The 19,719-nt window shown below is 36.1% G+C and overlaps 1 protein-coding gene across 3 annotated transcripts in view; it reads left to right on the top strand.

Moving 5' to 3' along the window:
- MCPH1 (microcephalin 1) overlaps nt 1-18,162 on the top strand; it is a 132,793-nt gene extending 114,631 nt beyond the window's left edge. Inside the window, exons 13-14 of one of the 3 annotated variants that reach the window (XM_087777115.1) lie at nt 15,727-15,964; nt 17,955-18,162. In XM_087777115.1, coding sequence (XP_087633241.1) covers nt 15,727-15,964; nt 17,955-18,010 — 294 coding nt within the window. In that variant the 3' untranslated portion in view covers nt 18,011-18,162. The other 2 variants (XR_015708895.1, XM_087777114.1) reach the window with 2 other exon arrangements.
- The last annotated feature ends 1,557 nt before the right edge of the window (nt 18,163-19,719 follow it).

Raw genomic sequence — 19,719 nt, 5'->3', positions numbered from 1 at the left:
AATACTTTTATCCTTCAGTAAAAAAGGTTTCTCTGTACATGCTTCACATTTGATGAATGTGAAATGAACTTACAATGAAAGTTAAATTGCATGGATAGATGGTAGCGACAGAAGAATTAGTGTTCTGTCTTTCTTATATGAACAAGGTGGAAGAATAAGTATTTCATGGGACCAGTATGTGCTAGAAAACCTCCTGGATCCTGCACATGAATGATTTTTTGTTGGTTAAGCCATTGGAGCCCCACAGGGGCTATATAGCTAAAGCTTCAGAAATCCTGCTTTGTCTCACTTGATCCCCACACTTGTTACGGTAGAAGGAAATTGTTTATGTATATTTTATTGCATCACAGTAAATCAAGCTTATATGCAGTGTTTATCTGTCATGGCTAAAATGCTCTCAGTCCAAAATACATTCCATTTATTTAAATGGTGAAATTTTAAAGAACTACTTCTATGTAGTGCAGTAAAACGTGTATTTCAAGTAACATTGTTTTTTAAGAGGAAAAATGTGTTGAATTATGTGCTCTTATCATTATAATATGACACAGACATATTTCATGTTTTTTTTAATACCAAGACTAACATGTATTTAACAGTAGTTCTAGATGGAATAGCTGAAGAAGCCACAATATGGTGGAACTTCATGGGGAATGTTTATAGCTATCTTTATGTTGGAAAAGGAATATTTCTAGTCTAGCGGTTTTAGCAGACAGCTGTTGAGATGCTCTTGTTGGCTTTTGTTTATCATAATTGTAGTACACTATATCCAGGCAATAAAATTAGTTACAAATCTGACTCCCTCAAAACACAATGTCATGCAGTGGTTCCAGCAAAAATGATTCTTAGTCATTTAATTAAAGTTCCCTTATTTTTCACAAATTCCTTGCTCTGTTTCTTCATTTAGTCATAAGCAAAAGGATGTACTGCAACTCTACTTATGTTCTTGCAAGAGCATATGACACTAAAGTCCATGACAAGGTCTCTACAGTGTAGGATCATGGCCTACAGACCTGATAAGATATTTTTCTGAATGTAATTCTCAGTTACAGAGCCTTATTCATCTCCTGAGAGCATTAGAAAGTACATTTTAGTTGATACAGCTCCTCTTCTCAGGTTCTTTCATACGTGTGTCTAAGGTATGGTCTTAACTGCTCCATTCTGTCCTCCAAAATCCAGGCTAAATTAATTCACAGCTAATATGAAGAAAACACTCCATGAACCTGTGCCAAATTCTGTCCTGCTAGTCTTAGTTTCACTGATATGAAAGTTGTAATAGGCTCCTTTGTTTCCTAACTCCCGTACCTTTGCTCCAACCACACAAAAAAAATAATCAATTTTAAAAATTATTTATAAGATAGTTGCAGAACCAAATTCCAACTTCAGCTGATTTATTTTGCATTGTTTTTGATTTATTGGGCTTGTGAGTATATGTATGTATATATAGACATACTTCTGTTCTTGTTCTTACTATTTTGTGATTTATTATGTGTTGATGAGATTCTGTTGTAGACCTTGGAGGCCTTTTCAAAGACAAGAAGTTCCATTGTTATGTTTGTCTTACAATGATTTATGTCTTGTGTATTGAAGTTATTTATCAGAACTACTTAAAAGATCATCTAAATTCATAATTTTTAAAAACACTGTTATTTAATATTAGCCTAAAGTTGGTCCCAGAGGCTGCAATCAAAAAAGGGCCTCACTTTGCCAGTCAGTATATTACTATTATAATGGTAGTACTTCTTCATTATTTTCCACTGAACATAAAACCGGACTTTGCATCTTAACACATTGTACAAAACCCAAAACAAAAGATATTGTCTGCCCCAGGGACCTTTTGATCTACGGAAGAATAATTCCACCCTTTCTTTTCATGATCTGGCTGACAGGTCACACTTTACACATATTCCATTTTACCAAATTTATTTGTGGCCCGGAGGCTTTATCAACTTAATTCCAAGCAGAAGACTCTGGCAATAGTTGACATGAGGGACTTTCACCTGTGGAGCTGATTCCAGGCAGCCTGATTCTGCTGACCTTCAATAGTCTTTGCTGCATGGCATGACTATTTTTAAAGCTGTTGTACAGAGGGAGATTCAATGGGAGTATGTTTGCCCGGGGGAGGGGAGTTTTATGGGTAGTCTGAACCGGGTGGAACTCTGTTGGGTGTTTTAACAGTAACTGTTAATTGGTATCTTTTAAATAAATACATATTGGACAATCCAGGGAAAAGGTGTAAAAATTCTGTTTAATACTAACTTCCTAGAATCAAAGGAAATAAACATTTAAGAATCAACTTTAAAGGTTCCTTGCTGGCATGTTAGAACTGAAAAACTTGCCTTAAAGCTTTAGAGGTCTATCAAAAGTTTTGCCAAGCCTCAGAGATTCCTACCCGAATCGAGGTAAGTTTTAAGTGCCTGAAAGAGCTGCAGTTTCAACACAAAGCGAGGTCAAACTTCACAGGTTTTACTGAGTATTATTATTGAACTTCTGGGTTTAGTCTAACACAAAGGAGGTAAACAACCATGTGTATGTTGATTAAGAAGTTTTGCACAAAACTTTGTCAGCTGAAATTATGTAGTTGAGTTGATTGTGGCTTAGAAGAAAAACTATAAAATAGGAATGGCGTAAATAATGGAAAGCTCTGTTTGTCCCATCCCATTGAGTTTTTGGTGTGGCTCAGCACATGCTTAGAAAACAAAAGATGTGCCTTCTTGAAGCGGTAGCATAGTGTGATCCCATCATATTCTCTGTCCTGTGTGGATTGGGCTGGTTGCTGCTTACTTATGTAGGAGATGCCTGAAGGAGATACATTGGTTCATCTGACATGCAATTAGACAATGTTTTTTCTTGGGTTTTTCTGTTTTTTTCTGGAGGTTGATGAGATCATTTCTCAAATTTAGGATTTTTGCAGGATTAACTGGACTATTTCTATTTTTATGCTGTCTTTGGAGGATGTTGCAGACGTGGTAGTGACTATTTCTGTGATCAGAAGTCTTCAGCATCCTCTACTGGCTTCAACCATTTACAGTGCATGTTTCTTCTACTGCAGTCCAGATTTGTCTAGAACACAACCCTGAGCAGACGACTGGGGTTTTAACTGCATTTGCCTAACAATTTACCATTGGTTTATACGCAAAAGAAACAGTGCTCTCCACAAAGATATAATGTGCACATAGACACCTTTTAGTAATAGTGAATTTACTTATCCAAAATAGCATTTGTCTGATTAATTATAACTCCTGTTATAATGTCATTTTAAGTTTGAACTTCTGCCGTGGTGAATCAGCAATTCCAATTCCGCAGTTAAGTAAATTTAGGAAAGAAACCACATATGTTGTAATATATAGGCTGCATTGTACTTAACCAGACAATTATGTTATGTTGTGTTTGCAGGTCTGGTGTTTAACTTTTTGTGGGAAGTTGTCTTTCTCCTGGTAACTGCAAAGGAAGTAGACAGAGGTCTTTCATCTGTAATCTAAATGTTAGCAAAAACTAAAAATTAAGGGAAGAGGACATTGTAAAGGATTCTTATTACTCTGATCTTATAGATCATGCTGAAGAAAACACAGGATCATTTCCATTTAAAAAAAAAAAAAGATTTTCAAATTATATGTTAAAGCATCTAGCAAGTTATAATAGTAGGTGAATTTTGCTGCAGAATAGTATATTTCAAGTATTCTGGTGTTCTAAAAATGTTTTTGAATCCCTTCACACAGATGGTATTATGTTTGTATGGCATTAGAGGAACCCATTATTACCTTTACTAGTTTTCATGAGACACTATTAGTGAAAACTGTTACCTGTGTTGCATCTCAGAGAACTGCATGCCATAATTAAGTGCACTTCAAAAGCCAAATTAAACTGAATGAACGAAGTAACCAGTAAGGATGTTCTCTTGAGCATTCATTCTTACCATGATGAATGATGCTTGTTTTTCTCTTCTCTTTAATTAGAATGTTTCTACATTTGCCAAAGAAAATGTTGGAATGCAGACAAAAACTGAAATTATAGGAACAGGGCTTGATGTAATAGCTTATTTGTAAAGGAAACACAACTTGTTTGGTATTTTATTGAAACAGGAAGTTCAGAACCTCAGTACACACAAGCACAACAAATTCTCAGGTGCTAGTTGAGTCATCTGTTGTTGGAAGTAGTCTCATAGAAGGCTTCCCCTTGATTTAGTTTTAATCTTCAATTAACAAAGGGAAGGAAATTACATACAGATTTAGTTTTAGATTATGCGCAAAGCGCTCTGTTGCTTTTTAGCTGTCACCCTGGTGTGCTTGCTTTGTGAGTATATCACGTTGGCACAACCTGAGTGTGTCCGAGAGAATATATTCAGCTTTTAATGAGCAAAAGAAACTTATACGTATTACATTTATGAAATAATGTAAGGCTTGCTTAATCAAAATACTCTGATTTTTTCCTCCTTCTAGTCATCTCATACCTGATTTCAGCTTTACTGAAAGCTGTAAAAGTAATCATCTGTGATAAGGTGATAACTGATAAAACTACTGTTTTAAGTTTAGTATGGGATTATTTATTTTTTAATTGTCATGTTTGTTTGTAATAATAGGTCTGTTACACAGCAGAGCAGAGCATGATGACACCATGCAGTTTTGTTTAGCTATGATATCTTTAAAAGGCACTTGGGAGTTTGTGTGTGTATCTTCTCTGTAGAGGACTTTTAGCTTTTCCCCTCCTTCAAAGGTCTGTATGACACTGGCCTTCTTTGAATGAGAAGGATTTTATTGAATTCCCTCCAGATCCCATCATTACTGTTCCTCTGTTTAACCCCAGGAGTACTCCAGTGTTGTGCAGTGAGTTCTCCTTTCCTCCACGAACGGTCTGAGCAATGATGGCTTTGTAGCTCTCCCAGTACTGGTCCATAGCATAAGGATAAGTGCATTAGCACTTTAATCAATAATGTAATTTTAAGAAAAAATTTCATGGGTAGCATTAGAACTATCATGTCAGCTCCTAAATTTTAAAGTTAATATAATTTTAAAATAAAAATAGACACATGATCCAGTGAATGTGCAGGACATTTTTAAACCTTTGCCCTTATGCAAGGATAACTAGATTAGATTCTTCTTCCCCATCCTCTGAGTAGTGTATATACTTTAGTATAGTATGTATGCATACAAACAGTACCTTCTGTTACACCATGGTAGTTTTTATTGTTATAGGGCTAAAGCTGTATTCCTGATACGCCCACCTTATTCCCACTGATTTTAGTGGGAATTCTGGATTGGAACAGAGCCAGAGATGGTAAATATTTATTTACAGGCTTTAACTAGAAAACTAGTGTGTAGGACAGGAGTTATTGAGCATGTGTATTTTACCTAAGCTATCCAGTTGTTTGACTAGAAAATAATTAGTAATTTTGCTTGAAGACCACAACTGTTTCTGTGCTTCAGAGTATTTATCCTGCATCTAAATTCAAGTACCCGGTTGCTCGTATTTTGTATGCAGTACTTGCTGGGTATCCTTTGGTTTTCGAATTGCAACTGCTTGCTTATGCAATGACAACCTCATGAAAAGGCTTTCTGCTCTCACTAAAGCAGTTCAGATAAAATCCAGATAGGCTAAAAAGTAGTAGCCTCTCTGTCCTGCATCATTCTTAGATGAAGAGCAGTAGGAATATAGGAAAGGAACTCAGAAAGGAGGACAGGGTCAGCAGTTTGACCCGACAAACTTTGCCCAGCTAGCATGAGAAGTCGCTGAAAGTCCACTACCATAATAAGCCTGCCTAGTTCTCTGTATTTAACCATGTCATAGCTGGTGATCCTAAAACCAAATTCCATATGTAATTTATAACAATATTTCTTTTTTTAAAAAGTTTTTAACAAGATCTTCATTACATCTGCAGTAAACAGAAGTGGACTTTTCTGTGAATCAGTGATTCACTTTCAAGTGAATTGTCCTGCCGCTTTAGATTTGCACTTTAATAGCTTCACCTGTAGTCACACATTTATTTTATCTTCATTAAGATAGTTCCTGCAAGACCAAATGCAAATATCAGATAAGTCAAATGACTATTGCTCTGTTATCTTTGTAACTAAAAAAAATTAAACTAGAAATAAGTGATAGAAAAGAAAAAAGTGGAAAAGTTATCACATCTCGAAATCCCAAATGCATTTGAAATCCTAATCGGGAGTAAGATTATATTCTAAATGAGACTTAGGTTCTAAAATGGCTTCTTCTTACTTGCAGCAACAACTGAGATCCAATGCTAGACTTCTGTTTTCCTACAGCATTTGATAAGGTTACTGACAGTGTCTACTTTGCCTCCTGTAGACTCTTGAGAAGAAAGCAGCAAGGCAATATTCTGTAAATGGGTTTGGTGTATCAGCTCACAAGCTGATAAGCATCAACTTCTCAAAGCAGATATTGGAATCAGTTATTTTTAGAGGGGGCATCATTTGGTACCATGCACAACTTATCATTGTGGTTTGTGAATTATTTTTTCACTTTGTTAAAATAAACCCTTTTCAAAGTCTTGCCATTAACTTGAAAAATTCTCTGGTTAAAAAAAAAAAAAAAGAAAGAAGAAAAGCAGAGAGAATAAATTTGGTGTCAGGTACTGTGCCTTTACCCTACCAACTTTCATAGCTTTAAAATTACTCTGTATTCACAACACAAATCGTTCTCCCTCAGCTATACAGAAGACCATCCCAACTTGCTGTCACAATATAGCCAAAGTTCTTTCTTCTGTAATCTTATATTATTTTCATGCTAAAGAGTACAAGAGTTCATGACAAAAATCTTCAAATAGAAAATGTTAATTGTGTCCTTTGTTTAGCGCCTATGAAGAAAGTGGTGCTCTCAAATAAACTTTTCTTGAGTAATTGTCATTTAAAAACATCATTGACAAAAAGCACCTGGTCAAATATTTAAACTCTTTTTTTGTTGTGTGTGCTGGCAGCTCCACTTGCAGCGCTGGAGGATTAAATGTCTTTCTTTGCTTTCCATACTTCCTATGGGATCTTTTCTTCCAATTTGTGACATAGATTAAGTGAAGAAGAGATGTTATTACACATAAAGAAGTATTTCTGCCAAGGAGTACTAATCAGGGAAATTGTAGACCAGAAGTGATTGTGATAGTCGTTCTATCAGGAGTTTCTGAAAGCAACCCAAACCTGGTCTAGTTTTGCAGTTGGCAGCATTGCACAGCAGTGGAGTCCAGTTGTGTGATGCCAAGTAATCTCTTTCAGTGGGTTTATTTCAGTAGTTCTCAGACAATGTTAAGGATTTTTCTCTGTTGAATATTGATGTAATTTCAACTGACTCTTTAGTTTGTATTTTAAAACCCAAGCGTTCCCTGCTACTTATCATTGTAGTGCATGTGTTTCACTGTAAGCATATACATATATTACATATAATTTCCGAATGCAACTCTCAGGGTTTCTGCTGTGCTCAGTCATTACCATGCATCTTTTTTAAACAATTTAAGAAAAACACAAGCTTTTAATTATACATCACTTTTTCATTAATATGTGGTCTGTTATGTTGTAATACATTGGGTGCTAAACAGAAGCATTTTATATTTTTGTTGATGAGGGAACACTTTAGGCTGCCCTGCTTAGAGGGCACTTTTTCCCTCTGTTGATACTAAAAAAAAAAAAAATTAAAAGAACAAAGCAACTTTTTTAAAAAGTAATTTGCTGATGCTGTTTTTTTAAAGCCAAGTCCGTTTTATTTGTCTCGCTGCAGCATATCAAAAAAAGATTGAGAAAAGTCAGTCCTAAGAAACTTGAAGGAAAACGAACTCACTGTGTTCAAGCTTTGACATATTTCATAAAGCTGTTGAAAACCAAACTATGAAAGCCAGATTTATGAGCTTTTTTAAAGTTATTTGTAGATTCCCAAGACGATTGTGTTCCCATCACTTACTGTAGCCTTTAAAACTCAAATGACGCTTAAAAATATTCATGTTTGGCACACACTGAGTTACTGCTGGGCGTTGCAATGGCATTCAGCTAAAACTAAAGAGTAGAGAGAAGAATGTACTCTGCCTTCGCTTAAATCATTTCAGTCTGTTGAGGTAGAGCAAAAGGACTCACATATTCATATTTTAAAGATAAAACTAGGAATTATTTTTAATGTTAAGATTACTTTTATTGTGGGTTAATACAACTGTTTGGGGAAAGAGCCTTTTGGGAGCGCCTGTGTAACCCTTCACATTTGCCAGGCTTTTCCTTTCAACAAGATCACTCATTTTGTTATTACTGGAATAGAAAACCTTTTTATTTATCACAGCATTATTCATCTGTGCTTTGCCAGGTATAGCAAATCTGCTGACAGCACTGGATTTATCATTTACTGTTAAAGGAGAATGGAAGGATTCCCCACGTGCCTAAGCCAGCAAAACAAATGTCATTCTTGAAGCTTGCTGCACGATATCCTGTGTTGATTAAAAAAGAAAGTTGGACTGTCCAAAATGATTCAGTATTTGAAAAGTCTAAGGTAGTTGAAATGAGGTTATAATTTTTAACATATTTTATGCAAATACTGGGCTTCCATGCCTTGTATCTTCATTATATGTAGTATTTAACCATGGGGAATATCAAGTTATTTTCCATGAACTGCAGCATGTTATTGGCTAGTGGAATTTCTGTTTCAGTGCAGCCTTTCACCGGTAAAATATACTTAGCTGGGAACGTATTATTTCAGTCTGTGTAAATGCAGATATGTTTACTCCCATATGATTAAACATTGCAATTTATTTCATTAATACTTCATTCTTTAATCTACTCCACTGAAATTAATGACCTATTCATAGATTAGGTACTGGTCTCATGCAATAGGTACTAGTCTGTTTAAAAAAAAAAAACAACAAAAACCAAACAATTGGCCTTATGTGGGTTGGGAGAGTTCAGTAAGCCTAGAGAATACTATATATAAAACATGGGTAAATGGTTGCAATATGAGGGGATAAACGCCAAGATGCAACTGATGTTCCTCCTTCCTGTTGCCATGTGAGAATGAACTAGGAGATAACAATAAGGGCAAGTTGCAACTGTTATCATTAAAAAAAATAGGCTAAATTTAGTTGAGGTCATTATTTTTGTTCAGGTAATAATTCAGTTTGAAAGAAGCATCCCATACCTCTATCACTACCCCATTACATCTGCCAGAAGTGACTTCATGCTCACTCATGCCTGCATCTCTAAGCCAGTAATGCAGATGAATGGAAAGGGATCTGCAGAGTGCATGAGCTAGTGCCGAGAACACCTTGCACACAACACATGCTTCGGGGCTCTGGGCTTGTTCCAGTCTGCTCCCCTGAACTGAGCATATCTTCTGACTGTATTTCATCCAAAAGGAGCACAGTCTGTACCCTTGATGACTGCTCCACAGCGGGAACCAAAAGTACACTCAATAGGAATGACCAAGAGATTAGTTTCAAAAGTGCACTCCCAGCTTGAACTAAACCAGTAAGAAAATAAGTATCTTTTCTGCAGAAGGTCTTGTGAGGATATATCCAGCAAGAATAGATCTTTGTCAGCTGTGAGGAAAAACATGTCCATGTACGTATTGCATACCTTTTAAAGGCATGGGTAGTTGTCTAAAGCAAATTATTTGGAGGCTGAGATTTTCTTGGTTTGTACACTGGCTCAGCTGCATTTGTTCAACAGCCAGTTGAGTTAAGGGAAAAGGCCTGATTTTACTTTATTTCCTTTTTGGTTTTGAGACATATGAACTTCAAAAACTGAGTTAGATGGGGAGTCCCAGCAATAGTGCCAGATACAAAATGGTGGATTCAACATGGCTCACTTAGATCTGCTGCACAGATGGATCTGTATATGCTCAGATCAGCTCTTTGTCATACACGTGAAGAGGCCATCACACCAGCACACGCAGGAATCATTGGCATAAAATGTACAACTATCCCATCTGTATACTGCATTTGTTGTCTAGGATTTTGCTAAGCTACCAGGCTGGAAAATCTGATTAATCATGGCCTGATGTAGTAGAACTGGATTGACTCTGTCCATTTTTTAATTACTAAGCTGTCTTCATCTCAACCCATGAGTTTTCTCACTTTCACCCTTCTGCTTCTCCCCTCCATCCCACTGAGGTGCAGGGGAGCAAGTGGCTGTGTGGTGCTTAGCTGCCTACCAGGGTTAAACCGCAACAGATTGGAATTAAAATAACCATGAAAAATATAAGGAGTGATCAGAAATAGGTGTGATGGCGTTCGGTAAAAACAAGTGCAAGGTAGGGAGAAATAATCACCTGCAAAAACACAAGATGAGATTGACAATGCGATATTTCTGCCAGGAGAGCAACTGAGTATTTTAGAGGATCCGAAACAGTATGTCACCTATGTCATATTCCGATAAAAGAAGCAGGCATGCAAGGATGTGTTAACAGGAATGCTATACGTAAGAGACATGAATTGTTTGCAGTGTGCAGAGCAGTGGTGGGGCCTGAGCTGGAGTACTGTGTCTAGCTTTGGGCACTGCACTTCAGGAAAGATGTGGATCCACTGGAGAGAATCCAGGGGAGAATAACAAAATGATCAGAGGTCTACAAAATATGACCCATGAGCCAAGACTGGAAGAACTGTGTTTGTTTAGTCTAGAGAAGAGAAGACTGAAGGGAGACATGATAACAGTCGTCAAATATTTAAAAGGTTGTTGCAAATAGGAAGAGAATAAATTGTTTTCCATGTCCCTTGGCACTAGGACAAGAAGTAACGGGCTCAAAATGCAGCAGAGGCAATTTAGGTTATATTGTTAAGAAAAGCTTTCAACTGTAGGAGAAGATAAGCATTGGACTAGATTGTGTATGGAGGTGGAGAATCTCTGTCTTTGAATTTTACTGGGTTTCTTGGGGGCTTGTCACATGTAGTACGTGTAACCCTCGTGATATGCCCGTAATGCAGGGCACAAAGTCGAATGTGCCACACTTGTATACAACTTCGGAGAGATGCATGGCACAGTGCTGCTTTATTGATGTTCAGATGAGGAAAACACCTCCCAGTTATAATTGGTAATTATCTGCAGAATTTTGACATAAATTTGCAATTTCAATTTGCAGTCTTATCACTGTCTGGTAGTCACTTGAGTTTAATTCTCTTGAAATAAGACAAAATCAAGGATGGACAAGTTCTTGAGGTATTTTTGAAGCAAAGTTTAAATTTCTAACCCTGAAAAAATCATTCCTTTGTTAGCTAATCTGTAATGAAAGGAAGTCTTACATTTCAAAAATAATCAGTTTGCATTGAAACCAAATGCAAATATATTTAATTCAGAGTCTTTTTGAAGTTATAAACAAATAGTTATAGTAAAGTGACCACATCTTACAATCGTAGCAGAGTGTTTTTAAGTGATGTATATTGGAAATACAACTCCTTGATTTAGAAGTCATACTTATTCTCAAAAGGGAAAAGACTTATTGTTTTACCCTAATTTGTTTTTTATTAATCTATAGTTGATAATGTTGATATTACATAGTATTTAAAAATAGTTCTACCTCTGGAAAACAAGGAAATTAAACTAAAAATAAGTGAATTTGTTATCTTTTTTCCTGCAAAAATTTGCTATGCCGGAAAAAATGGTTCCAACATCTTCCAGTATAATTTTGAATATCTGCCAAACAGTAGATTTATTTGCCAAACATTTTCATACAGTATTCCCACCGGGACTCAGTCTTTCAGAGAATAAATTGGTGAAATTAACTTTTCTTATCAGTTGATGGGATTTGAGAGAAGCAAGGTTGTCTGCCAACACACAGTGGAAAGAAACAATATCAGCTAAATTGTCTGGATTCAAGCATTCTTCCCTTCACCCTCGGCTTGGCCAGGAAACACTTACATGAAGGACTGTACAGAGGAGGGGAAGAAACTGTGTTTTGAAGAATTTTCCAGATAATATAGTCTTGACTGTATGCCATTTGTCCTTCTTTTACTTTCCTTTTTATTTTTCAAGACCAGATATTGAAGGTTTCTTTTTTCTGGACGAAATTTTCCACTCTATCTCCCCCCACTTCTGGCTCCCGGCTCAGTGCACCATCCACCTTCTGCCACACACATACACCAAGTTTGCCTGTACGTAATCTCCGTTTGTGTGCACGTGCTGGGGTGCTGATGTAGCCTTATCAAGCGCTCAAAAAGTACGTTCTCACTTCTGTCTGTCTGAAGGCTTATGCTTCTCTAATTTGACAGAAAGGGAGCTTCTATTTTAGCCAAATGATATTGATAACCAAGGGGAAGGCGTTGTTTCAATAAATATTCAGAAATAAGGATGCAATATTTGTAAATAATTTACAAGAATGTTGCAAGTTGAGCTTTGCTCTGAGAATGAAAAACGTCGCTAGCAATAAGAAGTGCATTTCATGCCAAAGTGTGGAATAAGGTTCTGGGTGCTGTTGAGATAATAGTACGGCAGTGCAGCTTGAACCAGTTGGGGTCCTGCAGCCGTGTGATGTTCCATGAACTTAGATAAGATTCTTCAAAGCTGAGGATCTATTTCTTTGTGAAACAGCTTGCTGAAGGAAGTTGTTTCCAGCTCTTAGCATGCTCTCTTATACTGGACAGCACCAATTTCTTTATCTGGTATAGCATTTCAATGTAATTTTTAAAGCTTTTAGTGAATACTATTTCAATTTTAGTATTCTCAATGTGTTAAAAAATATCAGCAAACTGCTAAAATAAATTATAAGAAATCAAACTAAAATGATGAGCTTTGAATTAAAGTAGAAAATACATGTCATACATTGTTCCTACAAAAATAGAGTTGCTCTTTGGTTAGTTGCTTCTATTCTCCTATTAAACCTGATATTTAGAAAGGTGAAAAAGAGAGCATTTCTTTTTTGTCCTGCAGGAGTACTGCATTGTTAACACAAACTTCCTTGATCCCTGTAGGATCCTGCAGATTCTGCAAATTCCTCACTGCAGGAGAACTGTACTTCCAGAAGTCTGCATGCTGCAATACGCTCCTTTGTATCAGAAGCAGGCTGATGCTCCACTTGTGTTGATGTGTGTGAGCCCTTGATCTTTACATGTACATGGGGTTCCACATATGTGTTTTTCTTTTAAATTTTTACTAAATGACCGACTGTCTGAAAACGCATATAACCATGCAAGGGTAATGTTTCCTAACAGTGGTGTAGCTTCGAGTGCATTCTTCACGAGGTCTCTGTACAGAATTACAGTAACTGAAAATGTAAACATTACTTGGCCAGTATATTTATCCATACTGAAATCCTATGAATATTAAAATCTTAAGAGTTTAATATTTCCCCAGCAACATCACCCAACTATATTAAATGAATATGCTATTTTATGTGTCTCTGTTAAATCTGTACATTATCAGACCATAAAGTCTGCTTTTTTGGTTTTATCAATTTTATGGGTTTCTGTCATTTCGTAGTTGCAGAGTGGTGAGCTAATCCGTAGGACTTCAGCAGTCAGATCCTTTTCTTTTTAGTGAAAATGAGCAATTTCTCATCAACTTCAAATGAAATAATACTTGGTCTTTGGATAGATATAAACCATAAAATATACAATCTTTGCTCTTCAAACTTATGTCTGCGATGTCATCTTCTGCTGTTTGCATTTAATAAAATGTATTTATTATTTTTGCAAGTAACAGTAACCAAGATATAATTACAGCTTTCCATAAGTTCAGTAAATACTTCATTAAAAATAGCCTTTTCAAATTGGTATTGGTAAGGTTTCCAATCCTATATTAAATGCTCAAATAGTAATGATAAAATAAATCATAAGTTTATTTTTGTAGATTTATTTATCTCTGGTGAATAATTGAACTTAAGAATAAAGATTTCCCATAATGCATGCATTGATTGTGTAATGCATGCACAAATTTTCAGACATGTATAATTATTACAGATGGCTACACTGTATATATTTTTGAAGCTAGTACTTCACATTTTCAATTCTAGCCTACAAATACAATTTCTATTAATTGTAATAAATCATAACCATATCCTCCATTTAGTTTTTGTGAAGTATTAACATTCTAAGTTTTTGTGAAGTATTAACATTCTAATAGCATTTTAGACTGGAAATTTTGTCATGTGCTATTTTCTGGAAATACACTGAAAATTGTGTGCAATATATAGGACATTAGCAGTTTCAATGCTGAAAAATTTCAAAGTACATCCACATGAATGATTTTTCTTACATTTTCTATTGCATGAATTTAGGTATCCATTCAGAGGTAATACCTTTGTGGGACTTGATGGCTATCTCCTGAGCCTCATGAAAAGATCACACCCTTGGACTTTTATGGGGTTTTGTGTTTGTTCCCGCACCCCACCCAGTGGGAGTTATTTTCATAAAGTTCTAGGCAAAGCTGCGAAGTTCGGGGTTTTTTATAATATATGCTCTTTTGGCTTGTGGGGATTGAAAATCAGTCACAGGAGGGACAATAGTTGTTGGAATGTTTTTTGTATTTTTTTTTATATAATGAAGAAAGGCTCTATTTCTTTATCATACATTTTTCTTAAGTTTTACTTCTGTCAAGAGTGATTTTTTTTTTCCTTTCAAAACTTAGGTTCAAGCAAACATCTAAATTAATGGTACATTTATGAGAAATGCATACATATAAGAGGCATCTTCCTGCCGTTCATCCAGCTAGTGAAAGAATGAGGTTAACACTTAAGATCTTAAAAGAGTAAATAGATGCTTTTATAACTCTTTGTCTTTCTGTCCATCTGCTAACGAATATAATTAGAAAGGAAAATTGGTGCTGTCTGTTACAATAGGGACTGACACAATTGTAACCGTAACTACCAACTGATACATACACAATTTGTGGAAATAGTCACTTTTGGGGTCCGATATTTTCCCAGGCTTGGTCTCTGCTGAGGAATTATTCATTTATTTGTAAAAGCTTACGCGAAATGTGCATGGTTTCAAAGGGCTGGGAGCACCCCTGGAGTGCCGCGAAGGCTTTGATGTTGCAAAAGCAGCTGAGTCAATTCAGGGGTAAGAGCTAGATTGTGCCCTCTCATCCCACCGCCAAACCCTGTGTGGTCAGCTAGCTGCCTTTTCAGCCACTGGCTAGTGGCGTTTCTTTCAGGTTACTGGTCCAGAAAGCACAGTTAACCTTTCAGTCTCCTCTCTGAGCTCTGAACATAAATGCTATGATTTTCCCTTGCTCTAAGACCTGTGCGTGGACCCAGTGCACTTGAGCAAATCCAAGCACAGCCTGTCAGAAAAGCTGTGGCGGTGGTGATTCAGACGAAGGAGAAATAAAGATGACATTCCATGCGGAAGCTTTCCTTTGACAATGCCACCAAGATGTACTGTGTTCTTGCCATGTCCTCCTCTCAAATGTACTGATAATACACACAGCTGGAATTTTAAAGGCAGTTTAAGAAAAACCTCTCTGTAGCATGTCAGCATTTCACTTTTCTGGGTTCCTTTAATATGTACTAAATGTACAGAATAAAGCATGCTATTCGTGGACATCAGGCAAGGAGGGTGCTGAAAATTTGAATTTCCTGATTTGATGGTTACCTGTGTACACATTTACTTTTAATACCAATTTAATCCAACAGTTCTTTCTATATGAAGGTGTATCATACGAATTCTTTGTATAGTTTACCCAAGAGTTTCTGATACACCTGAAAAAGTAAAGTTCATACTCATATACTATAATTCTAAATTAATGAAGACAAAGATTAGTTTTACTCTGAGTGGAAATGCAACACATTGGTTAATTAATTTCCTTGTTTCCTCAAATACAGATCTGCAGACTTCAGCGTCACCTATCAACAGGAAAATACCAGCAGAATCTCTTTTCAAACCAGCCTGTCATGTTTGTATCTCCTACCAGTCAGCCACCCTGCAAAAAGCTAATTGAACTCATACAGCTGTCAGGAGGGAAAATATGTAAAGCCTTACGTCAGGCAAAAATCTGTATAGGAAAAAATCCAGGAAAGAAATACCAGGAAATAAAAAGTTTATCAGAAAAATGGGTATTAGGTAAGACACTAAATTTCAACTCATATAAAATATTGTGGAATATGTATTCAAAAATTGACTGTAAATAGTTCACTATAGTTCACAGCAAACAGACTGCTACAATTAGGTTTTCAGGAAGGTTGTCTCCATGGTGAGGACTTTCTCTTACAACTAAGACTGCTTTTTGATGGTCCTGGTACTCACCATTGTAATTTTACCAAGAACAAATTTTGTCCAAAGATTTTCAAATTTATCTTTTGTATGGTTGTTTCATTTAGAGCAAACTAAATTATGGGGAAACCCCCATAGGATAAGTGCTTTTTAAAATGGCATGTACTTCAATTTTAGATGTAGTAAGAAAAATTTTTAACTGGTATAAACTGGCGTAGCACTACTGAAATATGGTAATTGGCACCCTCTGATAATCTGTCCTGAATTATATATTGTACATCTGAAAGACGATTTTCTGCAGTCTCTATTTCACTTGCAAAAAGTTTCTTTTTAAAATCCGCTGTTAAGTTTCTAAGAGTTGTTAGTCCATTGCTTTTCCATTAATCCACCACAGTTCTAACAGTTATCTGTTTGCAGGGAATCGGATGTAAAATTGCAATATCCTCACCCTCAAAGAACAGCTTTTGATAATCTATGTAGGATTCACAGCTTCCAGCCTGACACTCTTCCTTCTTCAGACAAGATAAGGGTATTTTCCAAAAAAGGACCTTTTGCATACTAGAAAAAATAAGATTAAATTTTCATCATACACTATGTCAGACTCCCCTAGACAGTGCCTCACTCAGACTCTAGCAATAAATGCACTACATGAATTGATGTTATATGAGACCAGCCAAGCAAGTCCTAATCCCTTGACCGTTAATGCTATCAGATCATAATGACTTAAAACCTGAAAGAAAATACCACTAAAGAAGAAAGGAAAATTGAGCCATAAGGGAAAAATACTCATCTAAATGCAAATGTTATTTGATACTTTCTTAAAGTATAAGATAAAATTGTGAAGATTTGAGAGAGAGGCATAAGAAGAAGGCATTGTTCATTGTGCCTTTCTCTGGCTTCAGAGTGACCAGATGAGGAAACCAGAGGTTTGTGCAAGACTAAAAATATGATGTAGTAAATTAAACACAAAAGTTTCATATAGTAGTACTCCAGTCATAAATTCCAGATGAACAAAGATAATGATCTAAAGTGGCATGCAACTCCTGAGGCACATCCCACTCTTACTGGTCTCATGGAGTTCTGCCTCACCCCAAGTCCAGTATCTCATGAGCTTACTGCAGCTGAACGGGCCATGCTCAGCCCATCAGTGGGCTGAAGGAATTGCATAGCCAGCTGCTAATGAAAAAGGACTCTGAATTCTTTGTGCCCTTTGCAAATTTCTCAGTTCGCTTTTGCAGTCTGATGGTGCCTGTTCTAATTGTTATGTCCTGCTCACAAGGCACAGTTAGGCAAGCTCCGGCTAATGGAGTTTAAACGATGAATCATCAAAACTCAGAAAAAAGAAGTATTTCTATATTTCTATATGATATCTATATGATACATGCCTTTGAAGCTCAGCCCCTTTCTCAGCAACTGTTTACATAATAGTATGAACGGTGTCACCTATAAATTGCCATCTTAATCAAATAAATCAAATCAGATCTGAAGTTTTGTCTAATCTTTGACACTTCACTGTTGCAATCCAGTTGGTTTGTGGTTATCTGCTTTCTCCTGTTAAAACCAACTGCCAATTAATTCACTCAAGGCTGACCACAATAAAAAGCGTATATAATACGCTAATAATAAGGAAAATAATGCAGCACCTTTTTTAAACTTAAATCAATGATAAGTTTTTGCTTATTATCATTTGACTGCTTTTTTTTTAGGGTCCTCCTCTCTCTAGGTTCTCAGCTCCACCAAACTGTTTTATACCAGAAATTGCTCTGAAGTACCTTGTTGCTTTATAACTTGTTTCTTGTGCATTTTATCTTAAATAATCCTGGTTTTTTATTTCTTTTAGATTCAATCACTCAGCATACAATATGTCCCATGGAAAACTACATTTTTCAGCTGTGAGCTAACTCAAAAGCTTCCATATGGCTGTAAGGAAACAAGCCTAGTTTGGATTCAACAAAAATAATAAGCTGTGAATAAAATTTCTAAGAAAACGCAAGTAACGTATTTATAAATACAGGGAAATGTTGTCTACTTTTTTATTTCTTGTGTAAGTGTCCATCTTGTGAAATCTTTAGTTTATTATAATAAAGTACTTCCCTAATAAAAGTCATCTTGTTTTTATTATTTGTTGAAGATCTTTGGATGTAAAAGTTGAATGAATCATTATTCACTGGGAGGAAGTGGAAAGATATTTTCCAATCTCTAAGCGAAGCTGATCATGCTATAGTGCAATTAGAAGATGTGCATCCAGTGTGGGTGAGCGTGCCTGAGCTAGTTCTGGTGTAGTCAGCAGGAGCTGTGCTACCAATGCAGATGCATGGATTCTGTAGGCTCCTCTATTCCGAGTGCCTCTGCAGACAGCTGAAGGCCCATGTTGCCACATCTTCATGACCATTGCTAATTACATTTTTTTGGTAAAAGGATAAGGTTGCCCATCATGCTCAGCTCACCCCTGCAGGTGTAAACTTGCACTTCTAAATTGAGTTTTCAAAAGTAATTGAAACTCAGTAATTATGCTCAGATGCATAGTTAAGATATTCGTTTATTTCAGTACCTTTAATTGAATTTCAAACTGCGTCTACCTTACACCTAGGCTGAAACCATACACAGCTACTGATCCTGAGCCAAATGAATTCAGACAACACATCATTCAAGTGCTAAAATCTGTTGAAAATGGAACATATCATTAAATCCTTTAGGTATGCTTGAAAAATGTATGCAAATGTCTTAAATGTTAAATTCCTCTTCAACCTGTGGTTTTGTTTTTAGCAGGTACAAAGTAAGATTTGTACGTAAAGTATGTTGTGTAACACTTGTTTATCTATAAATGCGCAACCTCTTTTAAATATTTGCAAGGTCCATCAAAATGATATATCATCATCATAGAGAACAATGTATTATCAAGTAACTTAATGGCGACTCATAACTCACACCTTCCAAACTCACTGCTCCCCTTGGAGTACTGTCAGTGTAAGGCAATGGAAACCCTGTACTAAAAATAATTATTTCAAGTTAACATTATGGAACAATCAAGGTACAATGCTCTATAAATGTTGCCATTCTATTGCATTGTTCTAATTTCTTGGGCTTTTTAAGGGATTTGAATGTACAATTTCTGTAAACTTGAGGATTATACAAATTTTTTCTTCCAAACAAGTTCAGCAGTATCTGGGTGGCAGGCTGTTTCAGGCACAAATTGCATTTGTATAGTTGCTCTGTAAAATGTTAAACATACTTCTTAATGGAAAAGCTCCAAGTTATGATTATTTTATGGAAAATTAAACTGACTATTTTCAGAAACACCGAGCACCTCTAACTCAAAAGGTTAAGAACTCGTTTTCAAGTATCTAAGTGCTATAGAGCTGGTTTTAGTATATAAACTAGAAAATATAATTTATTGAGGTCTTTTCCTTGCTTAGTTTTCTGACATGCACAGTTTTAACAGCATCTCAAGACTGGTATGTTTGATACAACAATTGGTAATCAGGGCTGTCTACAAATTGTACTGTTTACAATTGAAACTATTTACCGATTTACTGCAGAGCACTAGTAACATGGTATCACTCTTCACCCTTGACCTTATGAGCCCCTTTATTAAGAAACTAGTT

The sequence above is a fragment of the Nipponia nippon genome, unplaced genomic scaffold (assembly GCF_047370975.1).
Source record: "Nipponia nippon isolate SJK-2023a ecotype South Korea unplaced genomic scaffold, ASM4737097v1 scaffold_4, whole genome shotgun sequence".
NCBI lineage: Eukaryota > Metazoa > Chordata > Aves > Pelecaniformes > Threskiornithidae > Nipponia > Nipponia nippon.
Note: the sequence above shows the minus strand (reverse complement) of the source record. Positions and strands in the feature narration are given on the sequence as shown.